Genomic DNA, 13,458 nt, shown 5'->3' with positions numbered 1-13,458 from the left:
CGAAGCAATGTTGTTTTTTTTCCTGAGTCTGAAACCATTTTTTAGCAAGCTTGAAAGGCCCTTGGGTCAAAAGTCTACAAGTGTTTTTAAAGGTTAAATGACAGAGGGATGAATAGCTAGAATTTTGTGTTAATTTAAGGAAAGACTTTAACTCTGTCTCTCGTTTTATTTTTGTTGTTGTTGTTGCTCCGCAGAATGTTATGGAACAATTCAATCCGGGGCTGCGGAATTTAATAAACCTGGGGAAAAACTATGAAAAAGCCGTTAACGGTAAGTCTCCATTACACGTTTAAGTTGTCTAGTCAAACTTTTTAATTTTGCCGTTTGAAAATCCAATAGCTGCCTTGCAGTGAAATACAGGTACTCCTTGACTTATGACCACAATTGAGCCCAAGATTTCTGTTGCAAAGTGAGACAGCTGTTAAGTGAGTTTTGTCCCATTTTACGACCTTTCTTGCAGTCGTTAAGGGATTCCCTGCAGTTGTTCAAAAAGTCATACAGTTAAGTGAATCTGGCTTCCCCCATTGACTTGGCTCATCAGAAAGCCTCAAAAGGAGATCACGTGACCCCAGGACACTATGTGATGACCCAAAGGGGTGTGGCACAAAGGCAACACAGTCACATAAGCAAGAAGAATCCCTTTATTAGCTCTAATTTTGCCCCCAATGTCCAGGTTACCTTCGGCTGGAGAAAAAACTCTCCCAGGAATAGCCTTTGGGTGCAGAAAATTAAGTCCAAAACAAGGTACACACAAACTGTAACTTAAAATCCAAACAAACCAAGCTGAAAGTAATTAGCTTGACAGGGCAGGAGAAGGAATTTTAGACTTGAAAGCACAGTAAAACTCACACTGTTGGGAAGATGCCAGGAACACAAATAAGCCACGATGATACAAAGTAAAGTCACATTTGCTCCCAGCAGCCTGGCGCATGCAGCCTGCCTTATCAACTGTCTTCCCAGCTGTGGCTAATGAAAGGAATCAGGGCCCTTTCCTCCCCCGTAAGCCATGCAACCTACGTTCTTCCCCATTCCTCCCTGCGTACCCTAGGATGAAGAGGGGGTGGGCCTGGGTCTTCCTCTCCCTTGTTTTACCTCTTCCCTGCTCTGCCCAGCCAGACTTTGCCCTTCCCCCGTTTCTTCCACAGCCAACAGAGCCACACTCCCACTCCCTGTCAGCTGTTCTGCCTCCCCCTCCAAACCAGATTCTGACGGACATGACACACTGCAACTGTCATAAATATGAATCGGTTGCCAATTATCTGAATTTTGATCATGTAACCATCAAGATGCTGCAACGGTCGTAAGTGTGAAACACGGTCATAAGTCCCCTTTGTTCGTGGCTTAGTGACTGTTCAAAGTCACCACGGCACTGGAAAAAAAAGTCCCCTCTGTTCGGTGCCGTTGTAACTTCGGGCGCTAAAAGAACTGTTGCAGGATTACCTGTATCCCCCCCTTCCCCAAAATACCTACTAACTACTGATATAATTAACTGCTACTCCTAGGAACCAGGCTAAAGATCCAGATACTTTTAAGCGTTTATCTTACGTTCTCCCTCTTTTCTCAGTACAACCTGATTTTACTTTTCGGAATCTTCTCTTCCCTGAATTTATAATCCAGGGGTTTCTTTGGATCAAACGATTTGGACAAGCTCCCCAAGGCTGCTGGGGAAGAAAAGAACGGGGCAAATTAGACTGAATTAGGTTTTTGGCCAGGGATCTGTCCACTACCCATTCCAAGTCAGAAAGATCTCATTTTTATACATTTTTATTCACGACAGAGAAGCAGTCCTTGAATTACCAACACAATTTGAGCCCCCAAATTTCCATTGCTTTGCGTTTTAACTTTTTTTCCCCATGGTTGTTAAGCGAATCATTGCAGTTGGTAAGTGAAACACACCATCGTTAAATCAATCCAGCTGCGCCCCCCCCCCCCTCATTGATGGAAGCCAACTGGGAAGGTTAAAAATGACTCGGGTCATAAATAAATACTAGTTGCCAAGCGCCCGAATTTTGATGACATGACCCTGGGGATGTTTCACCGGTCCTATGTGTGAAAACTGGTCATAAGTCACTTTCAGTGCTGTTGTAACTGTGAATAGTCACTAAACAAAATCACTGTAAATCGAGGACTATCTGTGAGTAAACGCCTGCAGAAATCAGTCATTTGGGATAAACACTTAAGAATGCTTTTCTTAGATAGGGGAAATATTAGAACATAATTTTTTATAGAATCAGAGGTGGGTATTCAGCCGGTTCTGACCAGTTCTGGAGAACCGGTAGTGGAAATTTTGAGTAGTTCAGAGAACCAGCAAATCCCACCTCTGACTGGAGATTTTTCAGTATCCTTCCCCTGCCATGCCCACCAAGCCATGCCCACGGAACCGGTTGTAAAATTTTTTGAATCCCACCACTGTATAGAATGAATAAAAATAATAGATAGAAAGACTAGAAGTTTACAGATGTTAGGCATTTTTTAATAATATAATGAGAATTACTTAAATTGGATAAATTGTGATAGAGATTACCAATATTGTTAGCGTGAATTGGATCAATACGAATGATACCTAGAATCAATTTTGTTTGTGTATAGTAGAGAAATGTTTAGATTGAACAAGAAAGACATGGATGAAGATAGAAATAAAGTTGAGGAGTTAGGCGCTTTTTGCTCATATATGTTTAAACAATATAATGAGGATTACTTAAATTTGACCAATATGATAGAGATTACTAATATAGTTGTGATGAATTGGATTAATAATAATGATGCCCAGAACCAACTCTTTTCAAACACAATATGGATGTATATTTAAAAAAAAAAAAATGAGGAAAAAAAAGTTTTTAAAAAAAATGTTTTTCTAAACGAGGAACACACGAATGGTCATATTTTGAGATTGAAAGCTCAACCATCTTGGCGGACTTCCTCGTTCCATCCATAAATATTTGCTCTACTACTCTCTACCATCATCCAGTAGAGTTTTTATGAGGCTTGTTAAAAAAAAAAAAATCAACTGGTCATCTGAGAAAAGCATCTAGGTGACCAGCTATGAAATGTTAGCGAAAGCCTTTCCCCACCACCACCACCCTGTAGGATCGGAAAACCTTGACGCATCAGCAGCTGAAGAAATTTTAGCTGGATGAGCCTTGTTGCAAAGGGTCAGCTTGCTGACCTCAAGATGAGTCATTGCTGATCTTATTGGAATCTTATTTTTTTATTGTCAGGGATCCAAAGTCGTTCTGCAGTCACTTTTAAATAAACAAAAGCAAACCAGGGCCACCCGTTTCCCCAAAAATCAAAACAGTAGTCAGACACATGTTGGAGATGTCTGAGAAAGCCCAACAGGTACCCTTCTCGTGCAAACCAGGCCCACTGCAGCAGTGGGAGGGGGCTTTTATTGATGTTGAAATTGGGCCCGTATGTTCCTCTTGGCTTCTAAGTGCTCACTAAGAAAGGGTTTTTCGAAATGACCATCAGAGCATCAGTATTTCATATATTATTATTAATTATTATTAATTATTATTATTATTATTATTATTATTATTATTAACACACTCTGATGCTAAGGAGTTCTACTCCCCTCCCCACCTGAAAAGAAATCAGTTCCAAATGCAAAACACAAGCAGAGGAGAGGAATTTCAGTTTTATTTTCACAGCAAGCAACCAGCTTTAGTACAGAACAGTTGAGCTAAGCCACGCCCAGGTTCCTTGCTGTCTCCTCCTTGCTCACACAGCAAATACCGTTTCAGTTTCCAAACAGCCCTCAGCTCTCTCACACACTGCCAGGACGCTAGCCAGATGAATACCGATGGATGCTGGTAGGCAGAGGCAGAATTTTTTCCCCCTTATTTTCCTCCCTCAAAACTAAGCCCGGTCACATCGTTTCGTAGCGAAGCCTGGGTATCGAGCTGGTTTTATATATAATTGAAGGCAGTGAACATATATAATACGCCTTCTTCCTATTTTTCCCACAACAAGCCTGCGAAGTGGGTTGGGCTGAGAGAATCAATGGCCCGAAGTCACCCAGATGACTTTCATACCTAAGGTAGAAATAGAACTCACCATCTCCTGGGGATTGGCCCAAAGTCACCCAGACAACTTTCATGTCTAAGGCGGGACTATAACTCAGCATCTCCTGGTGATTGCCACAGAGTCACCCAGCTGGCCTTCATGTCTAAGGCGGGACTAGAACTCACAATCTCCTGGTTTCTAGGCCAGCATCTTAACCACTCTAGTAGATCCCTAAACTTTTGCTGGTTTGACTTGTTTTGAAGCTTATTTCTGCTCTGCTCATGAGACCAAGAATTAGATCCAACAGTTAGATTCCAATTTCTCTTTTTATTTGGAATCCATTTGCTCCACAAGGGGCTGCAGGAAAAAGGAGGAAGGGGTGGGTAGGTGGGGGAAATCCCACTTCCTGGCTGATCACTGAAGTTAGCCCACTTTGGCATCGTATCAAAAGACGGACTATTCCTAAAGACGATGGTCTTGTTTGGGACACGCGTAATTTTAGATTATCCTTTTTTTGCAATTCAGGACTTTAAAGGCAACTTGTCAGATGTTACATACGTGGGCTCTCCTCCAGTCGGCCTGCGAGACATATTTTTCCATTCAAGTAGCTTTTTTTGGAAAGTAGCAAATTAAAACCTGATGGAGGCGGATGAAAGAAGCCTTGGAAATCTCCATTTACATCCATTAATTTAACAATGTGCTTTGTTGAAAGAAAGCCCTGCCAATTGCATTATTTAACTGTAATGCAGGGTATTTATGCATCCTATGCAAATAAATTATCTGTATGCCTTCGGCTATTTGGTAAGACATCCATAGCAGTCTGAACGGTCTCGACTAGAGTCCTCAACTTGTGACCGCAATTGGAATGGTCATAAAGCGAATTGTCACATGCCTGGGCCAAATTTTATGGCCATTTTAACACCGGTTTTTACAGTGGTGGGATTCAAATAATTTAACCACCGGTTCTCTGCCCTAATGATTTCTTCCAACAACCAGTTCACCAAACTGCTCAGAAAGTTAACAACCAGTTTTCCCCGAACTGGTGCAAACTGGCTGAATCCCACCACTGGGTTTTTAATCTCTACAGTTGCTAAGCCAATCACGTGACACTTAAGCGAGCCTAACTTCCCCAACTTACTTGTTTTGTCAGCATCTGGCTCGGAAGGTTAAGGCTAGAAGAGCAGAATTATCCTTGTAATTATTGTTGCAGAATTATTCTTGCCATAGAAATGGCAACTGGATAACTGCAGGACGCAGGAAGCAGTTACAAATGTGAGCCAGGTGCCCAAACCCACAAATTGCAATCACGTGAACCACCAAGTTGATCTGCTGGTTGTCAGGTCATAAATCATTTTTCCCCCAAGGCCGTCATGACTTCGAAACCGTCCTTCAGTGAACGGCTGTAATTCGATGTCCATCTGCATTTCTCTCGCAGCGAGAGTAACTTTGGGATGGTGTATGAAATGTGTATGAATCTGCTTTTGATCACGTGGCTGTGCGGGATGCTCAATTGGTAATGTGAGGTTCAGTTGTAAGTCAGGGTTTTTTCGGTGCCGTTGTAACTTTGAATGGCCACCAAACGAGGGGCTGTAAGTCAGGGACTACCTATAGCAGTGGTTGCCAACCAATGGGCCGGGGACCACTGGTGGTCCACAAGAAAATTTTGGTCGTCCACAGAGAAATGTCCCCCCCAAAGCAATTAATCCAGGCTGCACCGCCCACATGGCCTGCCCACCTACTGGCCCCCACCCTTCAGCCGAGCAGAAACCTTACCTTGAGTAGTCACACAAGCTGGAACTGGAAGGTGAGACCAGGGAAGGGAAATCCGCCCCGGGGTGGCCTGTTGGTGGGAAAGTCGGTGCCATATTCCAGAGCTGCAGCAGTCACAGGACTGGCCCTTTGGTCATCCCAGAGCAGCTCCTCCAATCCATGGCAGGCCGGTGCACCCAGGTGGAGGAGCAGCTGCTCCAGGATGACCAAATAGCCAGTCCTGTGACTAGTGCAGCTCTGGAATATGGCACCGACTTTCCCAGCGACGTCAGCAAGCCACCGTCAGTCAAAATTCATATCAGTGGTCAGTCAAATTTCATATCAGTGGTCCAAGTGGGATTTAAAATTATGAGTTTGGTGGTCCCTGAGGTCCAAAAGGTTGGTGACCCCTGACCTATAGAACCTTCCCTCTGTCCAGCTTATCTCTCAGGGTTATTGATGGCAGACCCAATAAGAGGAACTAACAAGGCAAGATATGATTCTAATAAATTAACATCATGTGCAGTCGTGATATGGAAATAATGAACAGAGGAAAACCAAGTTGTACTCTGGCTTCATTCAAACATTGAACTGGTTTCAGCTTCAATGTGAAGCAGAACTAGACCCTTCGTCCAGAAAGATTAAAATCTCCACTCTGGCTGAATAAGAAAATTATAGACTTCCTACTCCGTGGGAGCCGTTTCTCGTAAATGTTTAAAAAATACCCGTTGCTTAGCAAACACGACAGCGTCCAATTGGTTTGTTCTCCATTCCAGAACGAGGGCAAAGGGAGTGCTAGGATTGTAAACTGGGTTAAATTCCTTCCATCTTAACCAACTTGAAGCTTTGATTTCGAGTGACTTAAATGAGGGAAGGAAGCCCATTTCAAGGGCTGAATAACCCACCATTTAATTCTGGGTCAAATATTCTGCAGGCAGCCCTTGATTTTATTGTATGTCAGGCTGGCTAAGGGAATTCTGGGAATTACAGTCCACCCATTTTCAAGTTCCCAAGTTTGGGGGAACTAGTTGTAGACCAAGTGGGATGTAACTTCAGAAGGCAGCTTCAATTTGATATTCAAGAGAATAGATGACCACTCTGTCCCTATCTGGGGAAGGCTGGCTCATCTATATTATGTTATTTTCTCCCTTTCAATTATGTCTCTGCAGTTTTCTTGGCAAGGTTTTTTCAGAAGTGGTTTGCCAGTGCCTCCCTCCTAGGGCTGACTGAGAGTAGCTGGCCCAAAGCCACCCAATCAGCTTTCATGCCTAAGGGAGTACTGGAACTCACAACCTCCTGGTGACTGGCCCAAAATCATCCAGCTGTCTTTTTTGCCTGAGGTGGGACTAGAACTCACAACCTCCTGGTGATTGACCCAAGGCCTCCCAACTGGTTTCATGCCTAAGGCAAAAGTAGAACTCACCATCTCCTAGTTTTTTAGCCTGATGACTTAGGCACGACGACAAAGTGGCTCTCATCAGATATTTAATGGATGGTTAAATACATTGCCTTCAAGAATAATTATCAGCTTTCTCTCTTTTTGCCTCCTCTTTTTTTTTTAATTAGGTATGGTCCTTGCTGGAAGAGCTTACTATGATGGCATTGCAAAAATAGGCGATATTGCTGTTGCATCGCCCGTGTCTAAAGAGTTGGGTAAGTACACCAAATAAATCAGATACATCGCAGGATCCTTGACACTGAACTAATCTTGCCGTTTTAACGCTTGACTGGAACTGGCAACGTCTAGTCCAGGGGTGTCCAACCTTGGCAACTTTAAGACTTGTGGACTTCAACTCCCAGAATTCCTCAGCCAGCAAAGCTGGCTGAGGAATTCTGGGAGTTGAAGTCCACAAGTCTTAAAGTTGCCAAGGTTGGACACCCCTGGTCTAGTCTAACAAAGAGAAACACTAGGGGTGACATGAGAGCAGTCTTCCAGTGTTTGAGAGGCTGCCCCAAAGAAGAAGAGGGGGGTCAAGCTATTCTCCAAAGCCCCTGCAGGCAGGACAAGAAGCAACGGATGGAAACTAATCAAGGAGAGAAGCAACCTGGAATTGAGGAGAAACTTTCTGACAGTGAGAACGATTAATCAGTGGAACAACTTGCCACCAGAAGTTGTGGGTGCTCCATCCCTGGAGGTTTTCAAAAAAAAAAAAAAAAGAGACTGTAGAATTAGAACTCACCGTCTCCCAGTTTCTGGCCTGGCACCTAACAATATTAAATCAAACTCCTCTCCTCTTTTATTCTCCTTCATAGGAGATAATGCATCTTCTAGCAGAATTTTATCCAGCTCATCACGATGCATGAATCCTCTGGCATCATCTCTCCCCCACCACTCGCTTCATCCCAAGATAGAGAATACAACACATGCCTTCAGAAGGTTAATATATTCTCATTTCCTTTTTTTTTTTTGATAGGCAGATTGCCTTCCATTGTATCCCTACAAAGGACGTCATCTCCACACAGATCTAATTTTTGTAAGGGAAGGCATGCCATATCTATGAAAATTTCTGAATGGGAGTGAATCCCAGAGCTAGATCAGATGTTTTGTCTTTATACAGTCTGGACAAAACAGTTCCTTCGATAAACAGGCAGGATAAGAACCTGAAACAGAGCTGCAGGCAGCTATAGAGAATTTTATCTCCTAGCCCCATTGTCTACGGAGATTCTCAGTCATCCAGGTGATGGTTGGTCCCAAAGGTGTTTTTCCAAAAAGCAGTTGGACTTTTTTTGGTGGGGGGGGGGTGTCCTTTGGGGAAAAAAAACTAAAGAAGAAGAAAATAACCCAAGAAGTTTCTTGAATGAGAAGTGAAGCATTTTCTTTTCTTTTTACTAGTTTATGATACATAATGCAAAAAATACCGAAGAAAATTGTGGGAAAGGGGGAGGGGAAAATGTAGGGCAAAGGGAAAAAAGAAAGAAAAGAGGTTGACTTCCAATTGCCTTTGCAGTAGAATAAGGTAATAGCATCAAACCTCAACTTTTTTACTTTGACACAATAATATAAACTAGTCGTTTTTATAGCAATAAACCTATCCAGTCGGTATAACCCCAAATCAAAGATTCAGGGTTTTTTCCCCACCTCAAGCACAAAGTCCAGAAGTGGTTTCCAGGTAGCAAATAAAAGTAATTGTGTTATTTTTGTTCATCTAATCAATGTAGTCAGTTTAGCCCTCTCTGCTAATTCCATCAACTTTGGCAGCCATCCGTCCATTATAGAAATTAAAGTGTATTTCCATTTTTGTTCCTAGAATAACATCAAAGTTCCAAATTCAAAACGTTTTCAAAGGGGGAAAAGACCCCAAGAAAATCCAGTTGCCTTTTGGAAAAATCATTTTTGGCACGTCCCTAGTCGTTGCCACCCGAAGAGAGTCTATGTTCTCATTTATTTTTATATAAACGTATTATTCTGCTGATGTCCCCGTGCTGTGGAGCGGAGAGATTGCATTTGTTCCTGTGGGATCCTTTCGAGCCATTCTTTTCTACTTCTGCTAATATCATGACAGGCAACTCTCCATTCTTGAGCAAAGGCTTTATTGAAGAAAATAAATCAACCCCAGAAGCAAAATCGGTGAATAATGCCATGTAATACATAACACTGGCTTTTGTCCTCGGCTGTGCTGAAATGTACAAATTATTGGAAGACCGTCACCGCAATGGTTTTGTAATAGAGACTTAAAATAGATCCTAAAAGTTCCGTAGGACTATTTTTTTTTAATGTTCATTGAAAAGACAGCCTTTGGATTTTGTCCAAGTTAATTTTGGATATAAAGTCCTTGATGTAAAAAATACAAAAGGTCAGAGATCTTTGAACAAAGCACTGTCATATTTTTAGTCGTTTGCAAATGGACCCTTCAAACAACTTTCAAGACTCAAAGCAAGTCATCCTTAAATTAGGAAGGCTTGTGTCCAAGTTCTTTTAATCATGGAAGGTTAACCATGGTTAGGTTTAGGTTGTGTCTAGGTGTTTTCCCAAGGAATCTTAAGATCTCTGCCTTAAATCTTGCAGGGTTAATCTTTGATGTGCCTTTATATGTGCTGAACTAGGTAGCTAAATACAGGTAGAATAAAAGAGTTTTTGTTCCCTCATAAAATACAAGAGTTTTCGTTCCTTCCAGTGGCTTATGTTTCTTGTTGAACCAGTTCAAAGATTTAAGCTTTTTAATAAAGAATAGAAGTTTGGGGGAGAGAGAGAGAGAAAGATATCAATATAGGAAGACAAAGACAGACAGAGATGATAGATAGATAGATAGATAGATAGATAGATAGATAGATAGATAGATAGATAGATAGATAGATAGATAGATAGATAGAAATAAAGAGAAAGAGAAAGAGAAGGAGAGACACATAAAGAAAATTATATATAGAGAGAGATTTTAGATAGATAAAGATAGAGTGAGAGACAGACAGACAGAGAGAATAGATAGATGTATGATGTGTTGCTACTTTTGTGGCTGTATAAATCAAGCAAGAATAACAAGTTCCTTAAAATATATTTACATTAATGCTTTTTCTAAATCAATATTTGAAAAAAAAAACTGAGCTATTTTTCTACCTAGATATGAAATAAGATAAAAACTTCCTGGTAGCATATCCTCAGAGAACTGTGAGAAAGCGAAGATTGTTATTTACCTTACTATAAAGTTACACAATTGCTTACATTTATATTTAGAATGCAGGTTCCTCGTAGGATTTTAACCTTTTGGACATCCAGATTGTTGTGCTTTATGAACCAAAATGTGTTTTTTAAACTCTTTTTAATACGATTAATGCAAGTCAGTGGAAATCTGAGTTCTTCTCCCCTTTCAAAAAAACAAATAGAATTATTTTTCTATAAAAAGAAGCTCTTTATGCTGTAATTGTTCTTCTTTGGGTCAAAACTAATTGTAATGAAAGTTACGCGGGTCAGATTAATCTACTAATAATTTGCCCACAACGAAAAAGAAGAATTTCACAGGCTTTAGGGATGATAATAATACAGACGTGCATAAAGTCACTCTACAATTTTCCACAAATGTATTCTTTGTTCCAGGTGGTTAAAGGTAAAACTTCTGAATTCTCTATTGGACAAATACATTTTTTTTTTAAATGAAAGAGGCCTAATTGATTTTGCCTTTCAAAATTATGCCAATATTTGCACTGTCATGCTCAAAAGGCAAAGCAGCCGGTAACGTTTACGTGATATTTTTTTTGCTGCTCGTGAGGCGGGTGTTTTAAATAGAAAAAATGCCATTATTTCCATCCCCCCCAAAAGTACTCCATGTAATCAAATCCTAATTGTGCCACGGAATCACTTTTATCAGCGACGTCTTTGCTGTGCCAAGGATTCGGTCAGTGGAAAAACCTCCCTCCCTTTGTTCCATTTCTGAGCCTGTTCTTGAAATTGTGATTAGTTTTCTTTTCTTATGGCCACCTGAGCATAAAGGACAAGTTTTATTTTGGTTCTGTGTTGGATAGGCATGAAGTGTAGCCAACATTACGGACTGAATGATCCGAAGGCCTGACATGAATTTTAGTGTGCCTTAGTCATTCATTCCTGGTCAGAGGAGAATCCTGGATCTTTCTCCATTAACCCTTGGTGTTCCCCATTGAAGTAGGGTTCCCTATGTGGCAACTCCAGATCGAACAACCTGTGCAAGGGGGCTAAGAGGAGACCTTCACTCAGAAATGTCCTAGAGGAATTTCTCCAAGAGACCCTTTCCCTTATACAGCACTAGCACGTAGACTTATATACCACTTCACAGTGCTTTGCAACCCTCTCTAAGCGGTTTACAGAGTCAGCCTCTTGCTCCCCAACAATCCAGGTCCTCATTTTACCCACCTCGGAAGGATGGAAGGCTGAGTCCACCTTGAACTGGTCAGGATCGAACTCCTGACAGTAGGCAGAGTTAGCCTGCAATAATGTATTCTAACCACTGCACCACAATAGCTTCCTTCCTTCGTTCCTTCCATGGTGCACAGTGGTTAGAATGCAGTACTGCAGCCTACTTCTCCTTCCCAAGCAATAGCAGACTTTATAGGCCTCTCTAAGCGCTTGACAGAGTCAGCCTCTTGCCCCCCAACCATCTGGGTCCTCATTTTACCCACCTCGGAAGGACAGAAGGCTGAGTCAGCCTTGAGCCTGGTGGGATTTGAACTGCCAAATTTGCAGGCAGCCAGCCGGCAGCAGAAGTAGCTTGCAGTACTGCACTCTAACCACTGCGCCACCGTGGCTCATATAGGTAATCCTTGATCACAGTTAAGCCCACCATTTATGTTGGTAAGCAAGACAGTTGTTAAATGAGATTTTGACCCTTTCTTGCCACAGTTGTTAACATGTTCTGTTATTGTTAAGTGAGTTTTGAAGTTTTTAAAAAGATGTTGGACAATCATTTGTCTGAAGTGGTGTAGGGTTTCCCGCCTAGGCAGGGGGTTGGACTAGAAGACCTCCAAGGTCCCTTCCAATTCTTTTATTCTATTCTAATGTTTTAAGGCTGCTGAACTTCCGTGCCTTCTCCTAGACAGAGAAGCAACATGACAGGACAAAAAAACCCAAGAGATATGACTCCATCCTGCATCCCCACCACCTCCTCCAGCCAGCAGGAATTAGTCTGTCTGTTGTGACACCCTGGAGATTGAGGGCTTATCTTCGGTTGGTTTCCCCTGAAGATTCATCAGCCAGGAATTCCAGGATTTTAACCACATCCTGTTTCTAATTATCAGCTAATCAAAGGTCACTTTTCTTCCTTTTGAGAACCTCCACACTCAACCGAGGAGGAATAAGGGAGAACTGCGAGAGAGAACCAGGGTTCAAAGGTGGCCATGAACATGGTTGATGACTCTGGAGGGCCCTAATGTGGTTAAGAACAGCCCAGTCAAGGTTTTATTTATTTTTTGTTCGAAGAAACAGTGCAAAACGATGTTCGGGATAAGAATTACGGGAACGGCCCCGGTGAATATTTCGGCCTTCCGCTTCATTTTTCAAACCGCCACGCCCCACAAAAAGCCACGGCGATGGGTTTGATAATTTTGCTCAAGGATGCACACTCACCACCTTAGAATGCATCGGCAGTGTTGTGCAAAATGGCACACCCTCTGGCAAGAAGGAAGGGGGGAAAAAAACCTGTTCAGCACCTGCAGACATGATTTGGCTTATTATCAACTCAGTGGGTGCCTTTTTGCCCTGTAGGTGTTGCGTTGTGTTGAAGTTGTGTTGAGTGAGCCTTTGTTTTAGGAAGGTGGTCATGGTTGTTTGGAGAGTGACTCTCTATCTATAGACTATCATTTATCTATCATCTGTATATCTATCATTTATTATTTATATCATCCATCATTTATATATTATCTAACTCCAGAAGATGGTAGAGGACAGGAAGGCCTGGAGGAACGTTGTCCATGGGGTTGCGATGGGTTAGACATGACTTCACAACTAACAACAAAAATCTCCATCCATCTATTATCTATCATCTATCTTTTATCCTGTCTATCTATTTATCTATCTATCTATCTATCTATCTATCTATCTATCTCATTTCACATATATAAATCTGCTTTTCTATATATTTATCTTTTATCTCTATTTTCTATCTATCTATTTATCATATACCAATCTATCTGCCTATCTATCTGTCTATATCTATCACATTTGTGCTGTCCTTTTCCCAGCGCTCCCAAATCTTTCTCCTCCTACAACTGGGATTCCACGTTCTTCAATGTGTCTTTTTAACC

At 41.7% G+C, this 13,458-nt stretch overlaps 1 protein-coding gene across 3 annotated transcripts in view; it reads left to right on the top strand.

Annotated features, from left to right (window-relative positions):
• BAIAP2L1 (BAR/IMD domain containing adaptor protein 2 like 1) overlaps positions 1–13,458 on the top strand; it is a 46,922-nt gene that overhangs the window by 15,657 nt on the left and 17,807 nt on the right. For all 3 annotated transcript variants that reach the window (XM_026687366.2, XM_087942194.1, XM_087942195.1), the window contains exons 2-3: positions 195–270; positions 7,321–7,407. In XM_026687366.2, the coding sequence (XP_026543151.1) occupies positions 195–270; positions 7,321–7,407 (163 nt within the window). The remainder of the gene's footprint in view (positions 1–194; positions 271–7,320; positions 7,408–13,458) is intronic.

Source organism: Notechis scutatus, chromosome 12 (assembly GCF_049901735.1).
Source record: "Notechis scutatus isolate UNSWTSFEM ecotype Mainland chromosome 12, rNotScu1.2, whole genome shotgun sequence".
NCBI classification, from domain to species: domain Eukaryota; kingdom Metazoa; phylum Chordata; class Lepidosauria; order Squamata; family Elapidae; genus Notechis; species Notechis scutatus.
Note: the sequence above shows the minus strand (reverse complement) of the source record. Positions and strands in the feature narration are given on the sequence as shown.